The 26,563-nt window shown below is 40.9% G+C and overlaps 1 protein-coding gene and 1 long non-coding RNA gene across 2 annotated transcripts; one reads left to right on the top strand and one right to left on the bottom strand.

Annotated features, from left to right (window-relative positions):
- Window positions 1–11,903: 11,903 nt before the first annotated feature.
- LOC123425924 (probable indole-3-pyruvate monooxygenase YUCCA10) lies at window positions 11,904–13,166 on the top strand. Its single transcript, XM_045109690.1, has one exon. It carries the CDS (start codon window positions 12,253–12,255, stop codon window positions 12,949–12,951), a length of 699 nt encoding a protein of 232 aa, XP_044965625.1. The 5' UTR covers window positions 11,904–12,252; the 3' UTR covers window positions 12,952–13,166.
- A 143-nt stretch (window positions 13,167–13,309) lies between these two features.
- Window positions 13,310–15,678, bottom strand: LOC123425933. Its single transcript, XR_006621957.1, has 3 exons — window positions 15,429–15,678; window positions 14,463–14,559; window positions 13,310–14,337 (listed from the first exon to the last, which is right to left on the bottom strand). It is a non-coding gene; the product is annotated as an uncharacterized LOC123425933 (long non-coding RNA).
- Between the last annotated feature and the right edge of the window lie 10,885 nt (window positions 15,679–26,563).

Genomic DNA, 26,563 nt, shown 5'->3' with positions numbered 1-26,563 from the left:
GTGTAAAAATTTCAGAAACTTTTGACATTCCAGTAAAAACGTAAAATCACGCACTACAGCCAAAGTTTCTGTTTTTGCACTCCACACACCAAACAAGCAATCTAATCATCCTAAAGGAAAATCTTGGCACATTATTTTTATAATAAAATGGATTTATACAAGGGGATAATTAGTTTTGCTGAAAACTTTCTGTAGTTAAGATTCACAAGGTTTCCATGGGCACGAACAAAGTTCAAGGCATGGTCCCATTTTAACAATGCTCGTCTCTCTCAGTTTCACTTTTCTTTTTGAAAAAAATTCAGGTTCCCCTATTTTTTAAAAATTATATAAAAGCACACAACAGAATAAAATGAATCTCTAAAACTTCCGGGTTGTCTCTCTGGCAGCGCTTTCTTTAAATCCATTAAGCTAGGCATAAAGTGCTCAAGTAATTGATCCACCCAGATCCCAAGGTATATCAAAGCCAATTTTAATTAACAATGATTTGTAATTTAGTAGTGAGCACAAAGTAACATATATCACACAACAACAAAGTCTAACTCTCTTCCTATGCATCGGCATTTCAGGAAAGAACAATTCATGCACACAAAGTAAAGGCCAATGCATAGTATAAACAATTTCTTGCAATTTTATCGTATTGGAAACATAGAGAGGCGGAGATGTAGTTCCTCTCTCATAATAATTGCAAAGTAGGAGCATCAAGAACATGCATATTATATCTATCAAAATCATCATGTGTAATATTAAAAGGCAACCCATCTATATAATCCTTAATAAGTGCAAACTTGTCCAATATAGTGTAGTTGGGAGAATTCAACAAGATAATAGGACTATCATGTGTGGGTGCAATAGCAACAATTTCATTCTTAATATAAGGAACTATAGCAAGTTCACCTCCATAATCATCATTCATAATGGCATCATGTCCACAAGCATAGCAAGCATCAAGTTCATCAAAAAGGGATATTTCAAATGAATCCAAGGGATCATAGCATTCATCCTTCGGTAAGCACGAAGGGAAATTAAACAATGTATGAGTTGAAGAGTTACTCTCATTAGAAGTTGGGCACGGGTAGCAAATCCGCTCCTCCTCCTTTTGTTCTTTGCCCTCCTCCTCATCTTTTTCATCCAATGAGCTCACAGTGTCATCAATTTCTTCTTCCATAGATTCCTACAAAATATTAGTCTCTTCTTGGATAGCGAATACTTTCTCAACAAATCGATCAATATGAGCATTATATTCATAATTGGCATAACAATAACGAAGCATAGCCAAATTTTGAGATCGGTAAATAGCATCATCATAATCTTCATACTTTTCAAACAAAGCGTCAATTTCATCAGCACCCTTAAAAGCAACAAAATCTTCTATTTGTTCCACGTCATAGTAATCATATATACCATTAGCATAAGAAGCCAAGGTTTCATTATCACAAAATTTACATGAAAAGGGAAGGTGTTTAGCCTTCATCCTAGAGCAACAAGTAATATCATATCTCAAGCATAGATTCCAAGCATACCATTTCAACATATGAATTTGATCCCATAACAGTTTCCCTTTTTGAGTCAAGCGATAATCCCTAAAGTATTCACGTTGATCCAACGTGTCTCCCATTATATAATTGAATGGGGTTTTCTCAGGATTATTAAAGTAGTGCATAATATCTTCCACATAATGAGCATCGAGGGTTTTAGGAGGTTCCCCATCTCCATGAGTAGCAAGTACACCTAATTTTTTTTGTATTTCGTGTTCCATATCCATAACTAAAGATAGGGAACAACTTAAACAATAAATAAAATCTACTTAGTGATAAAGCAAACAAGCACACACGAGAATATTCACCCCACGGTATTGCTCCCCGGCAACGGCACCAGAAAAAGGTCTTGATAACCCACAAGTAGAGAGGATCAATTGTAGCCTTTCTCGATAAGTAAGAGTGTCGAACCCAATGAGGAGCTTAAGGTAGAACAAATACGCCCTCAAGTTCTATCGACCATCGATACAACTCTACGCACGCTTAACATTCGCTTTACCTAGAACAAGAATGAAACTAGAAGTACTTTGTAGGTGTGATAGGATAGGTTTACAAGAAAATAAAGAACACATAAATAAAAACTAGGGACAACTAAGATAAAGAAAAAACTAAGCTGGTCTTAGTAGATATCTTTTTGTCACAAGAAGATTATTTGTCCCTAGGCAATCGATAACTAGACCGGTAATCATTAATGCAATTTTATATAAGGGAGAGGCATAAGCTAACATACTTTGTCTACTTGGATCATATGCACTTATGATTGGAACTCTAGCAAGCATCCGCAACTAGTAAAGATCACTAAGGTAAAACCCAACCATAACATTATAAGGTATCAAGTCCTCTTTACTCTCATATGCAACAACACACCTACTTGGGTTTATGCTTCTGTCACTCAAGCAAACCACCATAGGCAAATCATGAACACATTGTAACACCCTACATCGGGGATCCCTCATGCTTGCGCAACACGGAGAGCACCATAGGACAACACCAATAATAAAACATGCAACTCAAACCAATCATGATCATCAGTCAACCCATAGGACAAAACAGATCTACTCAAACATCATAGGACAGCCATACATCATTGGGAAATAATATATAAAGTTGAGCACCATGTTTAAGTAGAGATTACAGCGGGTAGATGGGGTGTTAAACCGCTGCATAGAGGGAGAGAGAGTTGGTGATGACGGCGGCGAAGTTGTTGGTGTAGATCGTCATCACGATGATGGCCCGGATGTTGTTCCGGTGCCACCGGGAGAGAGGGGGAGAGAGCCGCCCTCCTTCTTATTCTTCCTTGTCCTCCCGCCTAGATGGGAGGAAGGTTTACCCTCTGGTCCATGGCCTCCATGGCGGCGGAGGGGCGAGAGCCCCTCCGATATTGGATATCTCTCTTTGTTTCTTTCTGTTTATGCGTTCCAGATTCTGGCTTTTCACCGTTTCTTATATTCCCGGAGATCCATAACTCCGATTGGGCTGAAATTTTGACATGATTTTTATCCAGATATTATCTTTCTTGCGGCGAAAGAAGGGCACCAACGTCCTTACGGGGTGGCCACAAGACAGCCTGGCGCGACCTACCCCCCCCCCCCAGGCCGCACCCCTCTGGCTTGTGGGCCCCTTGGGCACCGCCTTCTATTATTCCACTTCCCAAAATTCACATATATTCCAAAGAAAATTTCCGTAAGTTTTTATCCCATTTGGACATCTTTTGATATGGATTTTCTACGAAACAAAAAACATGCAACAAACAGGAACTGGCACTGGGCACTAGATCGATACGTTAGTCCCAAAAATAGTATAAAAGGTTGCCAAAAGTATATTTAAGTTGTAGAATATTGGCATGAAACAATCAAAAATTATAGATACGATGGAGACGTATGATCAACCATACCGATCCTTTCAACCGGAAGAAGGTTGGAGGCCTCACGAGGGGCCCACAAGCCAACAGGGCATGACCTGGGGGCGCCCTTATGGCTTGTTCCTCCCTCGTGGCCCTCCTGACTCTATTCTTCAGCTTATAAATTCTCATCTACCCTAAAAACACCAGAGGGAGCGCCGAAACACTTTTTACACTGCCGCAAGTCTCTGTTCCGACGGGTGTCCATCTGGAGCTCTGTTCCGGCAGCCTACCGGAGCGGGGATCGATCATGGAGGGCCTCTTCATCAACCTTGATTCCCTCGTGATGATGTGTGAGTAGTTCACCACATACCTATGGGTCCATAGTCAGTACCTAGATGTCAATCTCTCTCTCTTTGATCTTCAATACAATGATCACCGCATCTTCGCTTTGATCCTTATGATGTAATTCCTTTTGTGTGGTGTGCTTGTTGGGATCCGATGAATTGTGGATTTATGTTCAGATTATTCATGATAAATATTTGAGTCATATCTTAATACTTATATGATTCTTATGTGCATGATTATGATGGCTTCGTAATTCTCTGTGATCTATTGAAGTAGTTTGGCCAACTAGATCGATGTTTCTTCGGTGAGAGAGGTGCGTTGTGGTTGGATCAACGTGGTGAATTTCTATATTCTAGTGACAGATGTGGACAAGATGTGTCTTTGTGTTACTGCTACTAAGGATAAAACGATGGGGGTTATTCATATTGCTTGAGGTTACTTTGCCTACATCATGTCATTGTTCTCCATGCATTACTCGGTTTTACTTAATACTCTAGATGCATGGTGGATAGCGGTCGATGAGTGGAGTAATAGTAATAGGTGCAGGCAGGAGTCGCCCTATTTGTTTATGGACGTGATGCCTATATACACATGATCATTTCCATGAATATCGCATAACTATCCGCTTTTCTGTCAATTCCCCAACAGTAATTTGTTCACCCATCATATGCTATTTTTCCATGAGAGATTCCATTAGGGAAAGCTATGGCCCCGGGGTCTATTCATAACATATTGATAAAACCTTCATTACCTTGTCGGTATTTACTTGTTTTTATTTTATCTTGCTATCTACAATTATCTACACACCTCTCTTGCTTGCAAATAACAAGAGAAGAGGACTCACAACCCTCTTGCCCGCGTTAGGTGCAACTTGTTTGTTCTTTTGTGTGCAGTTTCTGAAGACGGTTGTGGTTGATATTCCTATTGGTTCGACAAACCTTGGTTTCATAACTAAGGGAAATACTTACCCCATTTTGTGCTGCTATAACCCGTTCCTATTCACGAAAAACCCAACGCAGATCACGAGTATCACGAAGGATTTCTGGCGTCATTGTCGTGGAATATCATCGGCGACTACCAAGTAACTCCACACAAAATTTCATTCACTTGTTCCTGTTTTTATTTGATGGTATATTTAGTTTGCTCTTAAAAAATAAAAATAAAAATACAATTTTTTTATCTTTGCTTGTTACTGGTTTCTTGTTTGAAGTCATGGCTAGTCCTTCTTTTGTTCGTGTTGCTCCAAATAATGATGTTGTCAAATTTAAACAAAGGGGAGCAGAAAGTTTCAAAGATGCATGGTATAGGATTTTCTACCCTCAAAATAAAGCAACTAATAAGCTACCCACACTACTTTGCTTCATAATTTTTATGTTGGCATAACCACTTGGTATTGTTTTGTCCTTGATACAATCACCGATTGGAACTTTTTGATGTGTCACACTTTGGATTCTTGTAATGTCATTGAAAATTTTGTTAGAACACCACCAATTATCATTAATGAAACCAGTTTAACCTTGGAACATGTTATGCAAAGACATGATGCTATTGAAAGGAAAATGGTTAGTCAAAAGCCAATTGAGGAACTAGATAAAAAATTGCACAATCATATCACTCAACTTCTGTCACGTGTAGGAATGACTTTAAAATTCTTAAAGGAAAAGGACGTTATTATTGTCGAGAGGGTGGAACAAGGTTTGACTAGAATCGATAAAATTGAGGAGGTGATTGACAAAGTAGTTTCCGCTTTCACACCATACAAAATTAATGATAGCACTTCTCAAAGTAAAAGCCCTAAATTTATTTACATTCCTAAGAGCATTAGTACACCTCCTACCAAAAGAAAAGAGATCCCAAAACGATTAGTGTTCACCCCGACTTTGTCAATCCCATAAAAGAACCTATTTTCAAGTCTCCTATTGTTCCTAGTATCCATGGCTGTATTATTAAAGAGCTTGATGTGAAAGACGACAACACTTGAAACTATGCATTATGCCTAGCTAGGGTAATAAAACCATAGCGCTTGTTGGGAGGCAACCCAATAGTTATCTTAAATTTTTTCCTTTACTTTATGTTAGTGTGTGATAACATGATTATTGATGCAATAATTATTGTGTTTTTATGTTTTAGTTAGTGTTTTTTCCAAATAAAGCCTTTGGGATGATTTGCATGATGAGTAGAATTGATAGAGTGCAAAAACAGAAACTTTCACGCCCAATGCATAATTTCTTTGATTTTACTGAAACATCTTTTTAAGCTGATTTTTTTACACGGTACTGATATGCAAATTTCCGAGGAATTCCTAATTTTTCATAATTTTGGAGTTACATAACGATGGCAATTAAATTATCACTACGAACTATTCTGTTTTAAACAGATTCTATTTTTGCATGAATAGTTTGCTTATTTTGATTATGCTATGGATTATACTAGGGGGTATAAGCCATGGAGAAGTTATAATACAGTAGCTTATGCTAAAATAAAAGAATAATCAATTTATAACAGTACCAAAAAGTGTTCATTATGTTGCCTATACTAACGGATCTCACAAAGTTTTCTTTAGTTTTATGTGATTGAAGTTTTCAAGTTTTGGGTATTATTTCGATGGACCAAGGAATGAGAAGTGGCAAGAGACTAACCTTGGGGATTCCCAAGGCACCCCAAGGTAATATTTTTGGAATAATGAAGCGTCTAAGCTTGGGAATGCCCCGGGAAGGCATCCCCTCTTTCGTCTCAACGCACCGGTATGTTACTTGGAGCTACATTTTTATTCATCACATGATATGAGTTTTGCTTGAAACGTCGTTTGATTTTGTTTACTTTTACTTTAAGTTTGCTGCAATCATTGTTTGCTGGACACACCTATTTGAGAGAGACAAACCATCATCATGATTTGTTAGAATACTTATATCTTTTGAGCTTAGCAGTTGCTCTAGTACCTCACTTATATCTTTTTGAGCACGATGGCGTGTAGATTTTATAGAAATAGTATGCTCTCATTCTTCAGTTATATTTGTTTGAGAGACGGACAAATAGTAAAGGTAATTTTCATGGGTCATAAGACTAGATCAAAAATAATGAGTGTTCAATAAGTGATAATTAAAACCATCATGTAGCATATATAGAGAAATTATGGTTAATGATATTGATGTGGTGATATGAAAAGGTGTGAGTGCATAACTATTAATTCTGAGAGGTATTGATATTAAGAGATGTTAAAACTTCTAGAACATCTGAAAAAACAAAAGGGCATGGTGATGATGTGGGAGCATTTCTATTCCTCGTTGAAAACCTGGTATTGTTTCAAGTGAGAGTCGCACGATTGTTAATTCCTACCAACCCTCTCCCTCGGGGCATGCATGTAGTACTTTTGATTTGTGACAAGACTAATAAAACTTTGCAAAAATTATATGAGTTTTTCATGACTAATTTGACACCATGTACATACGCAATCTCACCTCCTCATATTTGCTAGCCTCTCTAGTACCGCACATAGCCCATTCTCACCTCGAGGATTGGTGTGACTTTTGTTGGTGCATCCAAACCCCATGACATGATACACTCTATTGCACATAAGCCTTATTATATCCTCCTCAAAACATCCACCATACCTACCTATTATGGCATTTTCATAAACATTCCGAGATATATTGCCATCCAAATTACATCGCCACTTCACATGACTAGTTCATTCATCATCATATTGCTTTGCATGATCATATAGAGTTGACATAGTATTTGTGGAAAATCCACCATTCATAATAGCATTTGTGACAAAGCCACCAAAAATTCATATTGTTGAATACGTATCACGCTAGATGATTGCACATCCTGGTACACTGCCAGAGGCATTCCTATTGGAGTCATGTTGCTTCATTCATCATATCGAGTTATCCATGAGTTGTAAGTAACAAAAGTGTGATGATCATAATTATTAGAGCATTGTCCCGGTGTGGAAATAAAGATGGGGGAGGTCAAATGAGCCTACCATAATAAAAAAATGAATGAGAGAAAAAGAGAGAAGGGACTTTTCTGCTATCCTTTACCACACTTGTGCCTCAAAATGGCACCATTTTCGTCATATAGAGAGTCTCATGTTCTATCATTCATATGCTAGTGGGAATCAATTTATTTATGAACTTGGCTTGTATACTCCGATGACAGGCGTCCTCAAATGCTCGAGGTCTTCATGAGCAAGCAAGTTGGATGCACACCCCACTTAGCTTTAGTGGAGCTTTCATACACTTATAGCTCTAGTGCATCATTTGCATGGCAATCCCTACTCGTTGTATCAATATCTATCAATGGGTATCTCCATAACCCATCGGTACGCCTAGTTGATACGAGACTATCTTCTTCACCTTTCAACCCCTTTGAAACCTACCACTATATTCTATTCCACCTATATGCTATGTCCAACGGTTCACGCTCATGTATTGCATGAAGAATAAAATTTTGATGCATATTGAAAAAGTACGATCCAATTGCCTCACTTGGCCACCGTGGTGCTTGACATTTGTAGTTTTGTGATAAAGATGGAGCCATGCCTTGCTAATTTAATAAAGATGGAAAGGGTTGAAAAAATCTTTGAGGAACGTACACTTTGAAAGATTAATTGTTTTGCTGCTTATACTCATAAATATTGATGTGTTAATACTTGTTAATTCATCGTTCATCAATGAGCATACATGCATAATAATACATCATGGATATCATGTCACATCAATTTTTTTGTTTTTATCATTTACCTACTCAAGGATGAGCAGGAATTAAGCTTGGGGATGCTTGATACGTCTCCAACGTATCTATAATTTTTGATTGTTCCATGCTATTTTGTTATCATTTTAGAACACTTTTTAGGCACTTATCTACCAATTTATATTATTTTTATGCACTAACCTATTGACACAGTGCCCAGTGGCACTTGTTGTTTTCTGCATGTTTTTCCACTTTTTAGGTTCGAGTACCAAACAAAACCCAATTGACCTGAAACTTTTTGTGATTTTTTTCTGGACCAAAAGAAGACAGTGGAGCATCGGAATAAGGTCGGGAGGCACACGAGGCCCCGACAAGCCATCAGACCGCGACCTCGAAGGGGCGCGACCTGATGGCTTGTGGCTGCCTCGTGGCTTTCCCGACCCCCTTCGGTGGCTTATGAATTCGTATTTACCCTAAAAACTCAAGAGGAGATCCTGAAACACTTGTTACGCTGCCGCAAGTCTCCGTTCCGACAGGAGGCCATCTAGAGCTCCGTTCCAGCACTCTGCCAGAGGGGGATTGATCACGGAGGGATTCTTCATCAACCTTGATGCCCTCGTGATGTTGTGTGAGTAGTTCACCACAGACCTACGAGTCCATGGCAGTACCTAGATGGCATCTCTCTCTCTTTGATCTTCAATACAATGATCATCGCATCTTTGCTTTGATCCATATGATGTAACTTTTTTGTATGGTGCGTTTGTTGGGATCCGATGAATTGCGGGTTTATGTTAAGATTATTCATGATAAATATTTGAGTCTCCTCTGACATATTATACAATTCTTATGTGCATGATTATGATAGCTTCGTAATTCTCTCCGATCTATTGAAATGGTTTGGCCAACTAGATTGATATTTCTTCGGTGAGAGAGGTGTGTTGTAGTAGGTTCAACCTGGGGAGTTTCTATATCCCAGTGACAAAAGGGAACAAGTTACGTCTTTGTATTGCTGCTACTAAGGGTAAAATGATTGGGTTTATTCATATTGGTTGAGTTTACTTTGTCTACGTCATGTCATCTTACTCCAAGCATTACTTCGTTTGTCATGAACTTAATATGTAGAGAGGCAAGCATAGAAGCGCTCTTGAAGTGAAGTAATAGTAATAGGTGTAGGCAGGAGTCGGACTATTTGTTTATGGACGTGATGCTTATATTTACATGATCATTACCGTGAAAATCGCATAACTATCCGCTCCTCTATCAATTGCCCAACAGTAATTTGTTTACCCATCATATGCTTATTTTCATGAGAGATGCCACTAGGGAAAGCTATGGTCCCCGTGTCTATTCACAACATATTTCGAAAACCTCAAACACCTTGCTACCATTTATTTTATTTTCTTTTATTTTACATTTTACAATTATCTACAAACCTCATTCACTTGCAAATATAGAGACCAAGAGGATTGACAACCCTTTTCCCTACATTGGGTGCAAGATGTTTGTTCTTTTGTGTGCAGCCGCTAAAGACGATTGTGGATTGATATTCCTATTGGTTCGATAAACCTTGATTTCATAACTGAGGAAAATACTTACCCACTTCGTGATGCGATTACCCGTTCCTCTTCACGGAGAACCTAACGTAGATCACGAGTATCAATCATCATGAGGGCACCAAGGTTGATGAAGAGGCCCTTCGTGATCGATCCACCCTTCGGCAGAGTGCCAAAACGGAGATGTAGATGGGATCGTCGTGGAACAGAGACTTGTGGTGGTGGAAAAAATATTTCTCTCTGATATTTAGGGCTTTTGGAATGTATGTGAATTTATAGGCCATAGACTCGAGGAAGTGGCGCCACGAGGGAGGGACAAGCCATCGGGGCGCACCCCTCACCCTGCTTGTTAGATTATGCCTCCCTCGTGAGGTTCCCGGCCGAAGCTTCCAGTTCTTCTTTTGGTCCAGAAGAAACATAAAAAAGTTTCGGAGCAATTGGACTTCATTTGGTACAGTGAACCTGAAAGTAAAAAACACGCAAAAAATGACAACTGTCACTAGACACTGGGTCAATAGGTTAGTGCTGAAAAATAATATAAACTGATAAATTATGACCCAAAAAGGATCCTAGCATGATAATATATCAGCATGGAACAATAAAAAATTATAGATACGTTGGAGACGTATCAGGGACCCCTCCTCATGGACACTCCTACGAGCTCGTCCCCTTGAACGTGGCAGGCTCATGAAGGCGACCCTACCAGGCAGGTTCACCCTCTTGAGCTAGCGGTTCATGATGATGAAGTCCATGGCGGCCTTGGCGGCGGCGACGACATGGCTTCCTCCTCCGGCCCTGTCCCACTCCATCTTCATCAGCTTCTCAGGTAAGATGGCATCGATTAGTAACAGGGCATTGGCATGCTACATTTGTACTACTACTACCTAAAGTAGCAAACATATTAGTCCTACCTACCATGAATACCATGCATGAAATCATGCAACATACACATCACCTATCTACCGAACTAGCATCTTAAGCCCTAAGCATGAACATCAAACACAACACCTATCTACTAAACTAGCATGATAAACACATTGTTGCGCATGAGCACTAAACATGAACATGAAACACAACAGCTATCTACCATTCCCATGAACACAATGTACATCATGAGCAGTAAGCACTAAGGGGTACGCACTACACATGAACATGAAACACACATCAATCTTTCATGCCTATGAACACTACTATCTTGCCTATGAACACTACTAACCATGCACATCAAACAGCTAACAAGCAAGAACACTGCTATCCTGCCTATGAATAGTACCACACAAGAAGGGATCAAATCGAATCAAATCCAATCCAATGCATGCCAACCATATTTTTACTGCATCCTTGGCCGAAATTTGCTACATCAATGTTTATTTTTGCTTCAATCGATAATTTTTGCTGCATGGACAGGTCTGACAGTCAAACTAGATTCGATCTGACGGATCGAGCAGCTCGTGTTCGGCCGACCGAAAGTTTCGGCCGGCACACCGGTGCAGAGCAGTGCCCATCATTTATGCAGTTATGTAAACATTTGCACGCAACTTCCCGGTTGCTGCAACAAGTTAACATCTGAACTTCCAATTTATGCAGATATGAAAATTGTTTCCAATTCAGAAATTATTTTAGCAATACAAAAAACATCTAAAAAAAGTTGACAAATATAGCAAGACGAACTTTCCTCGCGATAAAACGACGATTCTGATGAAGGAGATGCTCGCTTGGATATACGTCTCCAGATCACGTACAGTGAATTGTTTATTTTACTTTCCATTTGTGCACATGTCTCCAGATCACGTACAGTGAATTGTTTATTTTACTTTCCATTTGTGCACATGAATACAAGCATAGGAAAAGGAAAGAAACGCTTGACTACTGCAGGAGAAAGGAAAGAAATGATAAGCATCGTATCTTGAATCTTAAAATAATTTTGATTAATGAGGATAGGGCAGGAAAGAAACAGTAAGAATTTTTAGTCTAAACATACACAGAGCTGCTGCAAAAGTTTGCAATAAAGAGCAGTCGATCAAGAGATGTGTTTGTTGCCAATTGCATATCAGGGCATGATTTCACACATGATGCTTCTATTTTTTGATGAAAGCGTCAATAAATATTTACCTTTTTAATGCTTCAATCCAAATACAGATCGACACATGAAACATAGCAGCATATATATGCCCCCATATGGGAGTCTGCCATCCAAAGATTCATCGAGCAAACATACAAAAACTCTAGCCCACCACCTCGCCACTATCCCCCAACTTTGTCAATTCTTCTATTTGCAATGGAGAATGTTGTCGTGCTGATTGTTGGTGCTGGGCCAGCAGGGCTCGCAACGGCGGCATGCCTTAGCAAGTTCTCAATTCCCTATGTCATTGTCGAGCGTGAGGACTGCAGCGCGTCACTTTGGCGCAACCGTGCGTACGATCGCCTCAAGCTGCATCTTGCAAAGGAGTTCTGTGAGTTGCCACACATGTCATACCCGGTAGATGCACCAACATACATACCAAAAAATATATTTGTGAAGTACTTGGATGACTATATTGACCGTTTCAATATCCAACCAAAGTATCTTACTAACGTGGAGTCATCCACATATGACAATGACAAAAAATGTTGGTCCATCGTGGCACATGACATGGCAAAGTGCACAATAGTCAAGTTCACGACAAAGTTTCTTGTCGTGGCAAGTGGTGAGAATAGTGCACAGAATATCCCAATGATCCTTGGGCTGCAAAGTTTTCCTGGTGATGTCATCCACTCCTCAAGCTACAAGTCAGGAAAGAGTTACTCTGGCAAGAATGTATTGGTCGTTGGATCTGGAAACTCCGGGATGGAAATTGCTTATGACCTTGCGACCCATGGTGCCAATACTTCGATCCTTATACGAAGCCCGGTATGTACATGCAGTATATATTTCATTGGGTACAATTTCTATATAGTTACTACTAGAAGCATTGCAATTTTTCAGTGTTATTACTAATAGAAAGTATTTAGTAAAATAGAGTGATGGACTGTTTTATAACATGCACAAACAACTAAGAAACTAGAGGAACTAAAGGACAAAAATATTAACTCTTGACAGAAGACGATTCTATGAAATTTTATTTTATCATGCATGCTTCTAAAGAGCTGACATATTTTTTGGTTGCAGATTCATGTGATGACGAAGGAATTAATCCGGTTGGGGATGACACTTGCTCACCGTCTTCCACTGAATCTAGTGGATAACCTCCTTGTGATGTCAGCGAAATTCATATTTGGGGACCTATCAAGGCAAGGCATCACAAGGCCAAAAATGGGTCCAATGACCCTCAAGTCAGCAACCGGCAAATCTGCAGTGATTGATGTTGGCACTGTTGGGTTAATCAAAAAGGGTATCATCAAAGTAAGTATATCCTACACATGACATAAATTTAATGTCAGATGTTTATTTTATATGCCAAGTTATCAATAATTTATTTATCTCATATAGGTTCAAGGGGGTATCAGTAAGATCATGGGCAACATAGTTGAATTTCAGTGCAGTAAAGAAATCTCATTTGATGCGATTGTGTTCGCAACTGGATACAAAAGCACGGCAAACATATGGCTCGAGGTAACAACAACGATATTTAAATATTTCTGAGTTTGTTTTCTTGGTGAAACAATTGTTAAATCTGCTAACAAGCTCTATGTTATTTTTGAGCCCAGAATGGTGAGAGCATGTTAAATGGCGATGGACTGCCCATAAAAGAATATCCAAATCATTGGAAAGGTGAAAATGGACTCTACTGTGCTGGGTTAGCAAGGAGAGGATTGGCTGGCATTGCAGCAGATGCCAAGAATATCGCTAATGATATCATATCTGTAATAGGCTTTGTGTCCAGCTAAATTATGTTTTTTACATTTAGTTTACCATGGCAAGTGTGCTACATGGTTAATTCTTTGAGACATCTATCCATTGTGCCGCCTGTATATCTATCCTGAGATCTATCTATGAGACATCTAGGTTTTTGTTTATTTTGAGGTTCATATGTGCCAGGGAGTAATGTGCACTATTTTGTCTACAGTGTTATATTTACTTTAATTTTATATGAAAATGGCATACCCTCAATACTTTATTATCTATACGAAAATCTTCCGTGTCATATTTCTCGTAACTACCATCGGTGATCAGTGCGGCATTTAAGCACTTGGGTAATGAGTCGAGGGTCGAGGGTGCCATTGACTTTTAAGAAGTTGGGCAGTAAGTATGGCCAAAGATACTATCTATCTCGTGCTGCCAAACAATTACCTACTAGATTAGGAAGCCCCAATGTGAACTTTGAAAAATGTCAGCAATGAACATGCTCCATTAGTGATCACGAGGAATAGCCAGTTTGTTTTTCTGCGGGAAATGAGGAATAGCCAGTTGTCAATGGAGCCAAGACAGCTAGCACCATCTGGTACAGGCATGCGGCGAACCTCAGTACATGAGCCACAGGAATGGGAGGGGAATAGTTTGCAACTTACTACATACTGCTCTCAGACGAACACGGTCAGCTAGGGAAAGGAGGCGCTTGAGGACAAGACCAACGAGTTCCGGCAGAATATCTGACCAAGGTCCAAACTGTGCATCCCTCATGCGAGTGTACACAAGAAAAGACATAGGATTCAAAATTTAACAAATTAAGAAAACTGCAATGCATATACTTCTTGAACCATTCTAAGACCAAACGCCATCACATAGTATTAGAAGTTCAGAGCATAACCAAAATATGAAGATGCCATGGAAACCAGCAAAGCAGTCCCTTAGGCCTGAATTAAAGTAGTAAAAGTTCAATAATCTCATAACTAGGCATGCGCTTCACATTAAATTATCACATATGCTTCTTGTACTAGGCAACAGCAGCAGTAAAGCACCTTTTATTTGTCATGGTAACTAATACTAGGTTGACATGTTTTAGAAATGAAGGTGCATGACTAAAATGGAAATTTTGATCTTTCATCTACTAGAAACACCGATAGCAGCTCTTTTTTGTCAATGGGAAGCAGAGTTCCTAAAATAAAATAGGATGAACAAGTGAAATATTTTTTTGAAGTACATGGCGAATTGTACCCAAGTTTTAAGCATATTACTGAAGATTTGTCTCTTTACACTCCATTAAGCACCTTAAAACTTAGAAAATATAATTTTGGTTAGGCAAGGTCACAATCTGCCAAAGAGATGCCAATTACTTTTCTAGAATAGCCTAAAATTCGAATATTTTGGTGATGGAAAGTAACAACCTGGAACAACAGCAAAAAGGTAATACAGGTGTACGGTGTACCAAGTACATGGTGACTAAGCGACGGAGCAAGCATTTGTACACATTTGCAGTTCTTACATCAGAAAATACAAATCAACCCAAAGATAATCCGTACAGATTAGAAGTGGTTAAAGCCCTAAACACGGAGCAGATATGGGAGCAACGGACTAAAGGAGGGTTTACTGCTTACACTTGAGTGCGTGGTGGCCTGGTCAGCGAGAGGTGAGGACGTGGGGACTGGATAGGGGCGGGGAACAGGTACGGCAGGCAAGAACGGAGGCTTCGGTATCTCCGGTGAGGCTCGCATCACGGGGGATTGGAACTTGGAAGCTGGCCGTCGGTGGGAAGGGGAGAAGCCATGGAAACCGGGAGAGGGAGCTGGGGTTGTGCGTGCCGTTTATTGCAAAGAAGGGGAATGAGACTCAATGCTGGCAATGGGATTACCCAAGCGGGTATTGGACTCCCATGCCGGTCCCCACGACAGCCATCCAATACCCGTTCCCGTCCCATACGGGATAAAATGTATTCCATCCTCATTGAGTCGGAGTTTTATTTTAGGGGGCTGCTACACGTCCAGATGTTTAGTGAACATCCACCACCTCAACGGTCGTTGGATGTACGCCGCAGCCGTTCGACTCGTTACCTCCCTGCATCCAAAAATTCTGAAACAACGGTTGAGTTTCAGAAACAACTATCGAGTTCCATTAAATTCGTGAAACAACGATCGAGTTTCAGAAACAATGACTTTGTTACGTAATTTTTTTTCGGCTTTTACAAAATAGGTACTATTTATGAAAGAAATTTTTGCAACAAATGTTGTGTTGCAGAAAACTTTTTGCAACAAAAGGTCGGGTTGCAGAACTCAGTTGCAGAGCAGGCCGGCGACGGAGGGCGGCGGGCCGCGTGCAGGTCGACGGAGGAGGGGGCGACGGGGCCGCGAGCAGGGTGGCGGGCGACGGCGGAGGGCGGCAGGCCGCGGGCAGGTCGACGGCGGGGCCGCGAGCAAGCTCGCGGCGGAGGGAGGCAGGGCCACGGGCAGGGGCCGCAGGGCGGCAACGGAGGGCGCGCGGAGCCGCGGGCAGGCCGGCACCGGAGGGCGGCGGGGCCGCTAGCAGGCTGGCGGCGGAGGGGGTGGGGCCGCACGTAAACCGACGGGCGGAGGGCGGCGGGCCGTAGAGCAGGGGCGGCGGGGCCGCGGCAGGCCGGCGACGGAGGACACGCGGGGCTGCGACAAGCCGGCGCGGAGGTCAGCAGGGCTCTAGGTAGACGGCACCGCGAGGTCGTCATCCCCTAATAGAGTAATTATCCACGGGGATACGGGTAACTAAGAGGGAAACACTGTGTATCTATGCCATCCCTGGATCAGTATGCTGGCACACACAGTACATCAATGTATATATCAAAGTGCAATCACATTTAAATAACATAAAACTGCTATATATATACCTCAAAATCTCAGCGGAAACAGTCAAAGGGAGTCGAGTCCCAATAAACACCAACGGCAGGTTGAGTGCAGACCGTAACCCTGAATCGTACTCTTACTCGTCGAAGAAAGTATGTGCAACATAAGACGTTGCAGTCGTGTAGGTCAGCATATTGAATATGCCGACAAGTCACAAAAGAGAGGGGTGAAAATATCATCTATACTATATGCATATATGACAGGTGGGGCTGTAGTTTAAGTTTTGCGTAAAGCAAATTTTTCCTACAACAAGAGAGAGGTTAAAAGCAAAATTTACTACATCGTTGGTTGTTAATGAGAAGGTTCCACCAACCATTTCTCATACCCAAGTTATAATATTACCCACATCAATAAGTTAATGGTGTTGAGAATTCCTGATAGTTTCAGTTCCTTTGGCTCAAGTTGTCCATGACCGTGGACATGGCTAATCGATTTGATTTGAGTACTCTGCAGAGTTTTGCACACGTTCCCCACAAGATTTGATCGTCTGCGTTGAAGTCCTCGCACTTCAGGGTGTTTGAGAACCGGATGATCAAAACATGGTCTTTCAAAGGGTTCCTCTGGGACGCTGTCGGTGCCCATCCAATCCTACCGTTCTTCTACATCTCGTAGCACCGCCTGTCGAGAGTCGCCACGATGTCCAACCAAGCTAGAGCCCATAATGACTTGTGGCTGTGCAGGTAAGCCTTGGGTCTTGAAGCATCCATCCATCTCTTCGTGTCTGGGTGAAGCTTTCCGCAAGATGTCATGGCGTTTCTCCATGCATCCCGAGTCCTCCGCTCGTTTATACCAGGGGGCCCATCAAAACCGTCCTTCACCCAGAGGTATATTGCATCACGAGGTCTCGAAAGTCTTGACATAACTAGTCTTGATTGTTAAAATTTTCTCACAACACTCGTGATAGACTCTCAACCAAAACCCCGTCTACTTAAGCATAGCAAAATAACATGTATCGTCCCGGGGCCAAGTGACAAGGGTGATGGGTGCCTACCACATGATACTACATCAAGAACCAAATTTTCGAGTTCCTACTTAGCATGCAATAGGTGAAGAAGGGTTGATCTACAATGCATATAAAACATAGGAAATATGATAAACGTGACTTGCCCTGCTGACGACTGTCAAACTCGAACGCTTCTAGATAACAAGGTTCACACTCCGGGTGACCTATTGAAACCAACAAATTCACACAATAAGCACCACAATGACAACTAATCAAAATAAAACAACAAACAAAAATAGCTATAACATGTGAGATGAAAAAATTGTCTTTCGTGAACCAAAACAGAATCTGTTTTGTTTAAAACTCCAAGATAAATTATCTTAAAAATTCTTAAATTAAACCTACTGATAACTAAGATCACTAGTGATCAGTAGCAAAAAGAATCAATTAAAAATCTATTTTTAAACTCCCGGTATCCACAAAATAAGATTTAAACCAAATCTTTTCTAACTCAAATTTTATAAATTGAAACATAGTCAAATTTTATATTTTCGGAAACTACATAACTTTTTTGATCTAATGCAAAAAGAATCACCTTAATTGGATGTGTATATTAAAAGTTATTAAGAAAACAAAAACAGAACTTTTTCTGTTACAGATTTAAAATGGAAAAGAAAACGATCACGTGGCACGCTCCGATTGGCTAAATCCGTGCGCTCCTAGAGCTAAACTAACAAACGGCCGATATGTAAGAAAAATGTTTTGGTTAACTTAACAGGTTGACCGGTTCTTTTTAGAAAACCGAAGGGGTAAGTTCCTTCTAATCTACACCGTGAGATCTAGATCTAACGGTGAAGGGAATAGAAAGGAAAAAAAGGAGAGGGAGATACCTGCGTGCTACAGGGAAACCAGCGATGGCAGGAAGGAGCAGCGGCGAGGTGGGGCTGCTCCGGCGAGGGGAACCGCCAGCGGGGAGGTGGAACGGTGGAGGGGTCCTCGGCGCTGATTGGGGGTGGCGTCAGGGCGTCCTAGGCTAGGAGGTGGCGTCAGGGGTGAGTAGCTCCTGTCGGCGTCCCTAACAGAGCTCCTGTCCAGCGACAGGGAGGAATGGCGGCGAGGGGGTCCTGCAGGGGCGACGAGGTGGTGTGGAGGCGACGTGGGGGACACGGCAGGGGTAGGGGAGGCGCGGCGGGGTTCCAGGGGAATGAAGAGGCGCGGCCTGGCGATGGGGTGGCGTCAGGGGTCTCTGCTGCTTCGGTTATGGAAGGGAAGGTAAAGGTGGTGGCGTCGTGGCTACGGGCAGGGAGAGGGCGAGCTACTGGGGAAAACTGAACGAGGAGGAAGGGGGCATTCTTATAGGGGTGGTGGAGGGATCGGGGAGGAAGTAGAGCTCGAGAATCCCGGAAGGGTACCTTCCTAGGAAGCTCCTGCCATGGCGAGGAAGGAAGGTCGTGAGGAGGAAGAAGAAGGTATTAATTGGGCCACATGCGTTTTCAAATGTGGCCCAGGGACTTTACTAAAATAAAAGATCCCTTTCTATTTTATTAAAAGCAGGAAAGAAAACAAATAAAAGGAAATAAAATTTCCTCGGAATATAAGGGTATCATATATTGAAATTTTGAGAAAAATAAATCCAAAAAGATGGACATTTTTCCACGGCCAAAATAAATACTTTAGAAAAAATGTTTTTTAGAAAATCCCTAAATTGGTTTATTTTATTTTTTTGCAAATATTTTTCAAATACCCCTTGGATTTTATGGTTCAAATATTTCAAGGCAATACCCCTGGTTTGGAGGGTCATGTTCGTCCTCTCTTTTTTGTTTAATATATGAATTCCTTTAAACTTTGAAATAGCAATAGGATCAAATACGAAAATGAAAACCATATAGGAAATCTTTTATTAGTTTTCAAATCCACCTTTCAAATTCTTTATAGTTGAAGAAGTCATGTTATCTCCTCTCACTCATTTTAAGTGGATGAATTTGAATTCACAGGAAAAGGGGAAATTCATTTTATTCCCTCTCATTCAAAAGTTTTTTTTATGTTTCAAACTTCACTCAAGTTTCAATCACTCAAACAAACAAACAATCAATCTAATAATTGTATTAAGATTCCAAAATTTGGTACATTACAAACCTACCACACTTAAAATGAATCTCGTCCTCGAGATTCTAAGAGGCTAGAAAGAAAGGTTAGGGTTTGGGGGTCTTCTAACAAATCCAATCTCCTGCAAAGTGGGATGCTACCACACTTAAATTGAAAATTACCGCATTTTTAACAATCCTCTGGGGTCTTGGCATTTGACTCCTCACATTCTTCATACTAACACCTTTGGTGATGCTCTTCCATTATATTCATAATGTTTCCATCAAAATCAAGTGCTTTTCCGTTGATATAATCTTCTTCCTGCACTGGGTCTTCTTAACTCACAAGTCTCGTGACCCTTCTAAATAACCTATCGATGATTCTCATGGTGGTCTACCATTTGTGGTTATCCTGCCGAGAGAGGGGTCTTGGCTTCATCCTGGCCGTAAAATTTCCTACGCGTGACAAAAATTGCCATATACATGGGCTTTCATCATACCATTCTAAGGCTTAAACAAAAGCTTCAAAGAGCGTCGTCTCTCGCTATGGGTAAGTCTCTCAGATTTACCATTCCGAATAGCAAGAGAATGATAAGAGTAAGTCATCATGGTGATCAATCCATTCCGCACCCAAATCATTACTCTTTATAAGGTTTAGCGAATCTCGTATTCTAACACTCGAGAATACTCACAAGCGTTGCAGAATTTCTCTTGTACAAGAACAAAGTTCGTACGAATCCTTTGGTTCTGCAAGCTGAAAAAAAACATCTATCATGTTCTTCACCACTCTCAGGTTTTCGTATGCTCCTAAGAAAATGTTTGCTGATCCATCATAGCTTCTTCGAAGTTTCTTCTTCATAAAGGTAGTGATTGATCCTTATTAGTCCCGGGGTGTGTGGATTGCAGGCCCACTTTAACTCATACTTGGAATTACTCCGCCTTTAAATCCTATAGTGTTTCATTCCATCATACTCTTGGGGTAACCATCATATAATAATAATCCTTAGATTTATTTTTGGTACACACTCCACTCTGTGGGATACTTTTTTTTCCATTGCTGTGTTTACCATTAGAAGGTATTGGTTCATCCATAAATCATATTCATTTCATATTCAATCCTTTATTACATCCTTAATTTCTTCTCAAAACTCCAATACAAAAGTACTTTATTACAAATGCTGTCATCCACATTATTCGGTATGGTCAAGCATTTCTGCCAACTTTATTCATTTGTCTCCCTTGGAGATACTTTACTCCCACTGGAACTTTCCGAGGTGCTCCTTGAAATCATCCATCTTTTGCTTTATCATGGTGGCCATGAGCTTCATCTCCATCATCTCTGCATGCACTTCACTCAGGTATTCCTGGGTATGACGGAGTGTTGCTTCAAGTATTTCTCCAATCTGACGTATGGCTTCCATGGCAGCTTCACGGACAGCATCAAAGAAGGTTGCTCGTGGTACACGTGAAATGAAAAAGTATTGCCCCATAGTCTTTGGACAAACTCCTTTCACATGGTGGAGGTGTACTTCCACATACCAAAGCTCCACTCCACTTTCCATGAATGGGTAGCCTTTGTAGACTGCATCTCCTTCAAGATGAATGTGCTTCATCATGTCCTTCAGGATTTTCGGGTAATCATGATCACTAGTCAGGGTCATGATCGTTTCTGGGCCCTTAAGGAAGGACTCTTAAAGGGTTGTCATCTGCAGGTGTCAGAAAATGGGTACTCAGAGGAATGTATGTGTCTCCTTGGTATGCATGGTACATTCCTACTCATTGGATCCTGTGGGTTTACCGATTACTACCACACTTAAAATGAAATATACTCATGCTTGCATAGACCATATTTTCTCATATCCTCATAAATGTTCAGAGATCTTTGTTTGTAGAGAAACAACGCATACACTTTCAACATAGTCAATCATGACACAACAAATTTTATTGATTCATGAAGTTATTAAAATCTCAAAGACTTCCCTTACAAAATTTAACTCCATAAACTCATGATAACAAGAGGGCTTCATGTTACACTTATTGCCATTGTCAAAACTTAACTACTCCATTTTAGCTTTCTTCCCCTGTGGACAATTACTAGCATAATGTCATGCTTCCTTGCAATGAAAACAAATGAGTTCCGACAAGTCTCGGGGCTTCTTGGAGTTTGCTATTACTCCTTGGTTTTCCTGCTTCCTTTTTGGGCACATATTTTTGTAGTGGCCAAATTCCATACACTTGAAACATCTAATATGACTCAGGTCTTTATCTGCAGAGATTTGGCTTTTCCGAGGGTACTTTCTCTTCTTTCCGGACTGCTTCGTTCTGGACAGTACTTCCATTTCATGTGGATCAAAATCTACTTTTTCCGTCGGGAAGTTTCCCAGATATTTATGGCTTTCCTTCGTGCAATCCTTTGAGAAATGTCCTTCTTCTCCACATGAGTAACAAGCATTGGAGAAAAATCTGGTTAGGCCTTGTCCATCAGGGCCTTCTATATTTTCCTTCATCACAGGTTCTTCAAAAATCTTCTTCTTGAGTGTTTCCTTCATTGCTTCTTTCTGCTGCTTGACAACTTGTTGTACCTTGGGGTAAATGTAACACTGGGCAGGGTAGTGGGTGGTTCCTTCACACAAGAAACAGGTCACCTGACTAGTTGGGCATTCCTCTAATGAGTGATTTTATTCATAATGAGGGCATCCATCATTGTGTTCTTCCTGGGTGTGTCCTATTTCTCCACAGATCTTGCATGCACAAGGCTTCTTCATCGGATTATCATAGATCTTCTAAATGAGACGGGATCTTAACAGAGTCTTCTTGAATTTGTCCCAAGTTTCTGCTCCACTAAATCCTTGTATGGCATGATGCATTTTCCACCAAATAGCAGCACCTTGGGTAAAGTACTGAAGAGCGTGTGCCACTTCATATTTCCTTGAAATCAAATTGCTCCCGAAGTGGTTCTCCATGTTCTGAATCCATATATCAGCCTCCAGCTGGGTCATTGGTCTAGAGATTACAAGTCCAGCTTCATACTCCATCTGGTAGGGTTGAGGTTTTGGGGATGAGATGGGTAAGAGAGAGAGAGGGAGATACACACAATACAAACAATATTTTTTGAGAATAGGTTCTATTTGTGGCTGTCGGAAAACACACACCAATGAAGGCTCACAAATCATCGTATCTAACGTGGGTATATAACAGGGGTTTGGACTTCTAATGGTCATATAATTATTCGAATGCTTCAGGGTCTTCGAATTCTTTGAGTCTTGAGAGTCTTCAATTGGTGCAGCTTCAACTCTTCAAATGCATGGTGAAATTCTCTTTACTTTGAAGTGGGACTCAGTTGATCCTTCATGTGTTCAAAGGGGAAAAGGTATTGTCTAAATATTTGAGGCGAGAGAGAACATTCGATGAAATCAGAAGGAATGAGAAGTAAAGGATGTTCTTGAAAATAAATTTTTGAGAGATCCTTTCCTAAGGGATTTCCTGTTTCTAGGGTCACGTCCTATAGTCAACATGTGCTCTGATACCACATCTGTAGCGAGCCGACTCAAAACGAGTCAAGCCTCTGTGTATCTGTGCCATCCCTGGATCAATATGCTGGCACACACAGTACATCAATGTATATATCAAAGTGCAATCACATGTAAATAACGTAAAACTGATATATACCTCAAAATGTCAGCGGAAACAGTCAAAGGGAGTGGAGTCCCAGTAAACACCAACGGTAGGTTGAGTGCAGACCGTAACCCTGAATCGTACTCTTACTCGTCGAAGAAAGTATCTGCAACATAAGACGTTTTAGCCGTGTAGGTCAGCATATTGAATATGCCGGCAAGTCACAAAAGAGAGGGGTGAAAATATCATCTATACTACTCCCTCCGTCCCAAAATAAGTGTCTCAACTTTGTACTAGCTCTAGTATAAAGTTGTACTAAGCTTGAGACAGTTATTTTGGGACGGAGGGAGTATATGCATATATGACAGGTGGGGTAGTTAGTTTAAGTTTTGCGTAAAGCAAATTTTTCCTACAACAAGAGAGAGGTTAAAAGAAAAATTTACTACATCGTTGGTTGTTAATGAGAAGGTTCCACCAACCATTTCTCATACCCAAGTTATAATATTACCCACATCAATAAGTTAATGGTGTTGAGAATTCCTGATAGTTTCAGTTCCTTTGGCTCAAGTTGTCCATGACCGTGGACACGGCTAATCGATTAGGTTTGAGTACTCTGCAGAGTTATGCACACGTTCCCCACAAGATTTGATCACCTCCGTTGAAGTCCTCGCACGTCAGGGTGTTTGAGAACCGGATGATCAAAACATGGTCTTTCAACGGGTTCCTCTGAGACTCTATCGGTGCCCATCCAATCCTACCATTCTTCTACATCTCGTAGCACAGCCTATCTAGAGAAGCCACGATGTCCAACCAAGCCAGAGCCCATAATGACTTGTGGCTGTGCAGGTAAGCCTTGGGTCTTGAAGCATCCATCCATCTCTTCGTGCCTGGGTGAAGCTTTCCGCAAGATGTCATGGCGCTTCTCCATGCATCGCGGGTCCTCCGTTGGTTTATCCCAGGGGGCCCATCAAAACCGTCCTTCACCTAGAGGTATATTGCATCACGAGGTCTCGAACGTCTTGACATAACCGGTCTTGATTCTTAAAATTTTCTCACAACACTCGTGATAGACTCTCTACCAAAACCCCGGCGACTTAAGCATAGCAAAATAACATGTATCGTCCCGGGGCCAAGTAACAAGGGTGATGGGTGCCTACCACATGATACTACATCAAGAACCAAATTTTCGAGTTCCTACTTAGCATGCAATAGGTGAAGAAGGGTTGATCTACAATGCATATAAAACATAGGAAATATGATCAACGTGACTTGCCTTACTAACGACTGTTGAACTTGAACGCTTCTAGATAACAAGGTTCACACTCCGGGTGATCTATCGACACCAACAAATTCACACAACAAGCACCACAATGACAAGTATTCAAAATAAAACAACAAACAAAAATAGCTATAACATGCGAGATGAAAAAAATTGTCTTTTGTGAACCAAAACAGAATCTGTTTTGTTTAAAACCCCAAGATAAAGTATTTTAAAAATTCTTAAATTAAACCTACTGATAACTAATATCACTAGTGATAAGTAGAAGAAAGAATCAATTAAAAATCTATTTTGAAACTCCTCGTATGCACAAAATAAGATTTAAACCAAATCTATTCTAACTCAAATTTAATAAATTCAAACATAGTCAAATTTTGCATTTTCGGAAACTAAATAAATGTTTTGATCTAATGCAAAAAAGAATCACCTTAATTGGATGTGTTGATTAAAAGTTATTAAGAAAACAAAAAACAGAACTATTTTGTGTTACAGATTTAAAATAGAAAAGAAAACGGTGACGTGGCACGCTCTCATTGGCTGAATCCGTGCGCTACTAGAGCTAAACTAACAAACGGCCGATATGTAAGAAAAACGTTTCGGTTAACTTAACAAGTTGACCGGTTCTTTTTAGAAAACCAAAGGGGTAAGTTCCTTCTAATCTACACCGTGGTATCTAGATCTAACGGTGAAAGGAATAGAAAGGAAAAACAGAAAAAGGAGAGGGAGATACCTGCTTGCTATAGGGAAACCGGTGATGTGAGGGAGGAGCAGCGGCGAGGTGGGGCTGCTCCGGCGAGGGGAATCGCCGGCGGGGAGGTGGAACTGCGGAGGGGACCTCAACGTTGATGGGGGGTGGCGTTAGGGCGTCCTGGGCGAGGAGGTGGAGTTAGGGGTGAGTAGCTCCTGTCGGCGTCCGTCGTAGAGCTCCTGTCCAGCGACAGGGAGGAATGGCGGCGAGGGGGTCCTGCTGGGGTGACGGGGTAGTGTGGAGGCAACGTGGGGGGGGGGGAGGGGTAGGGGTGGCACGGCGGGGTTCCACGGGAGTGGAGAGGCCCGACATGGCGATGGGTTGGCGTAAGGGGTCTCTGCTGCTTCGGTTATGGCGGGGACGGTGAAGGGGGTGCCGTCGTGGCTACGGGCAGGGAGAGGGCGAGCTACTAGGGAAAACGGAACGAGGAGGGACGGGTCATTCTTATAGGGGTGGTGGGGGGCTCGGGGAAGAAGTAGGGCTCCCAAATCCTGGAAGGGAACCTTCGTGGGAAGCTGCTGCCATGGCCACGAAGGAAGGTCGTGAGGAGGAAGAAGAAGGTATGGATTGGTCCAGATGCGTTTCCAAATGTGGCCCAAGGACTTTCCTAAAATAAAAGATCCCTTTCCATTTTATTAAAAACAGGAAAGAAAACAAATAAAAGGAAATAAAATATCCTCGAAATATAGGGATATCATATATTAAATTTTTCAGAAAAATAAATCCAAAAAGATGGACATTTTTCCACGGCCAAAATAAATACTTCAGAATAAATGTTTTTTAGAAAATCCCTAAATTGGTTTATTTTCTTTTTTTGCAAATATTTTTCAAATACCCCTTGGATTTTATGGTTCAAATATTTCAAGGCAATACCCCTGGTTTGGAGGGTCATGTTCCTCCTCTCTTTTTCTTTCAATATATGATTTCCTTTAAACTTTGAAATAGCAATAGGATTAAATACGAAAATGAAAACCATATAGGAAACCTTTTATTAGTTTTCAAATCCACCTTTCAAATTCTTTATAGTTGAAGAAGTCATGTTATCTCCTCTCACTGATTTTAAGTGGATGAATTTGAATTCACAAGAAAAGGGGAAAGTCATTTTATTCCCTCTCATTCAAAAGTTTTTTTAAATGTTTCAAACTTCACTCAAGTTTCAATCACTCAAACAAACAAACAATTAATCTAATAATT

Source organism: Hordeum vulgare, chromosome 1H (genome assembly GCF_904849725.1).
Source record: "Hordeum vulgare subsp. vulgare chromosome 1H, MorexV3_pseudomolecules_assembly, whole genome shotgun sequence".
NCBI classification, from domain to species: domain Eukaryota; kingdom Viridiplantae; phylum Streptophyta; class Magnoliopsida; order Poales; family Poaceae; genus Hordeum; species Hordeum vulgare.
The sequence above is the reverse complement of the archived record's forward strand: the minus strand, read 5'-3'. Positions and strand labels throughout refer to the sequence as shown.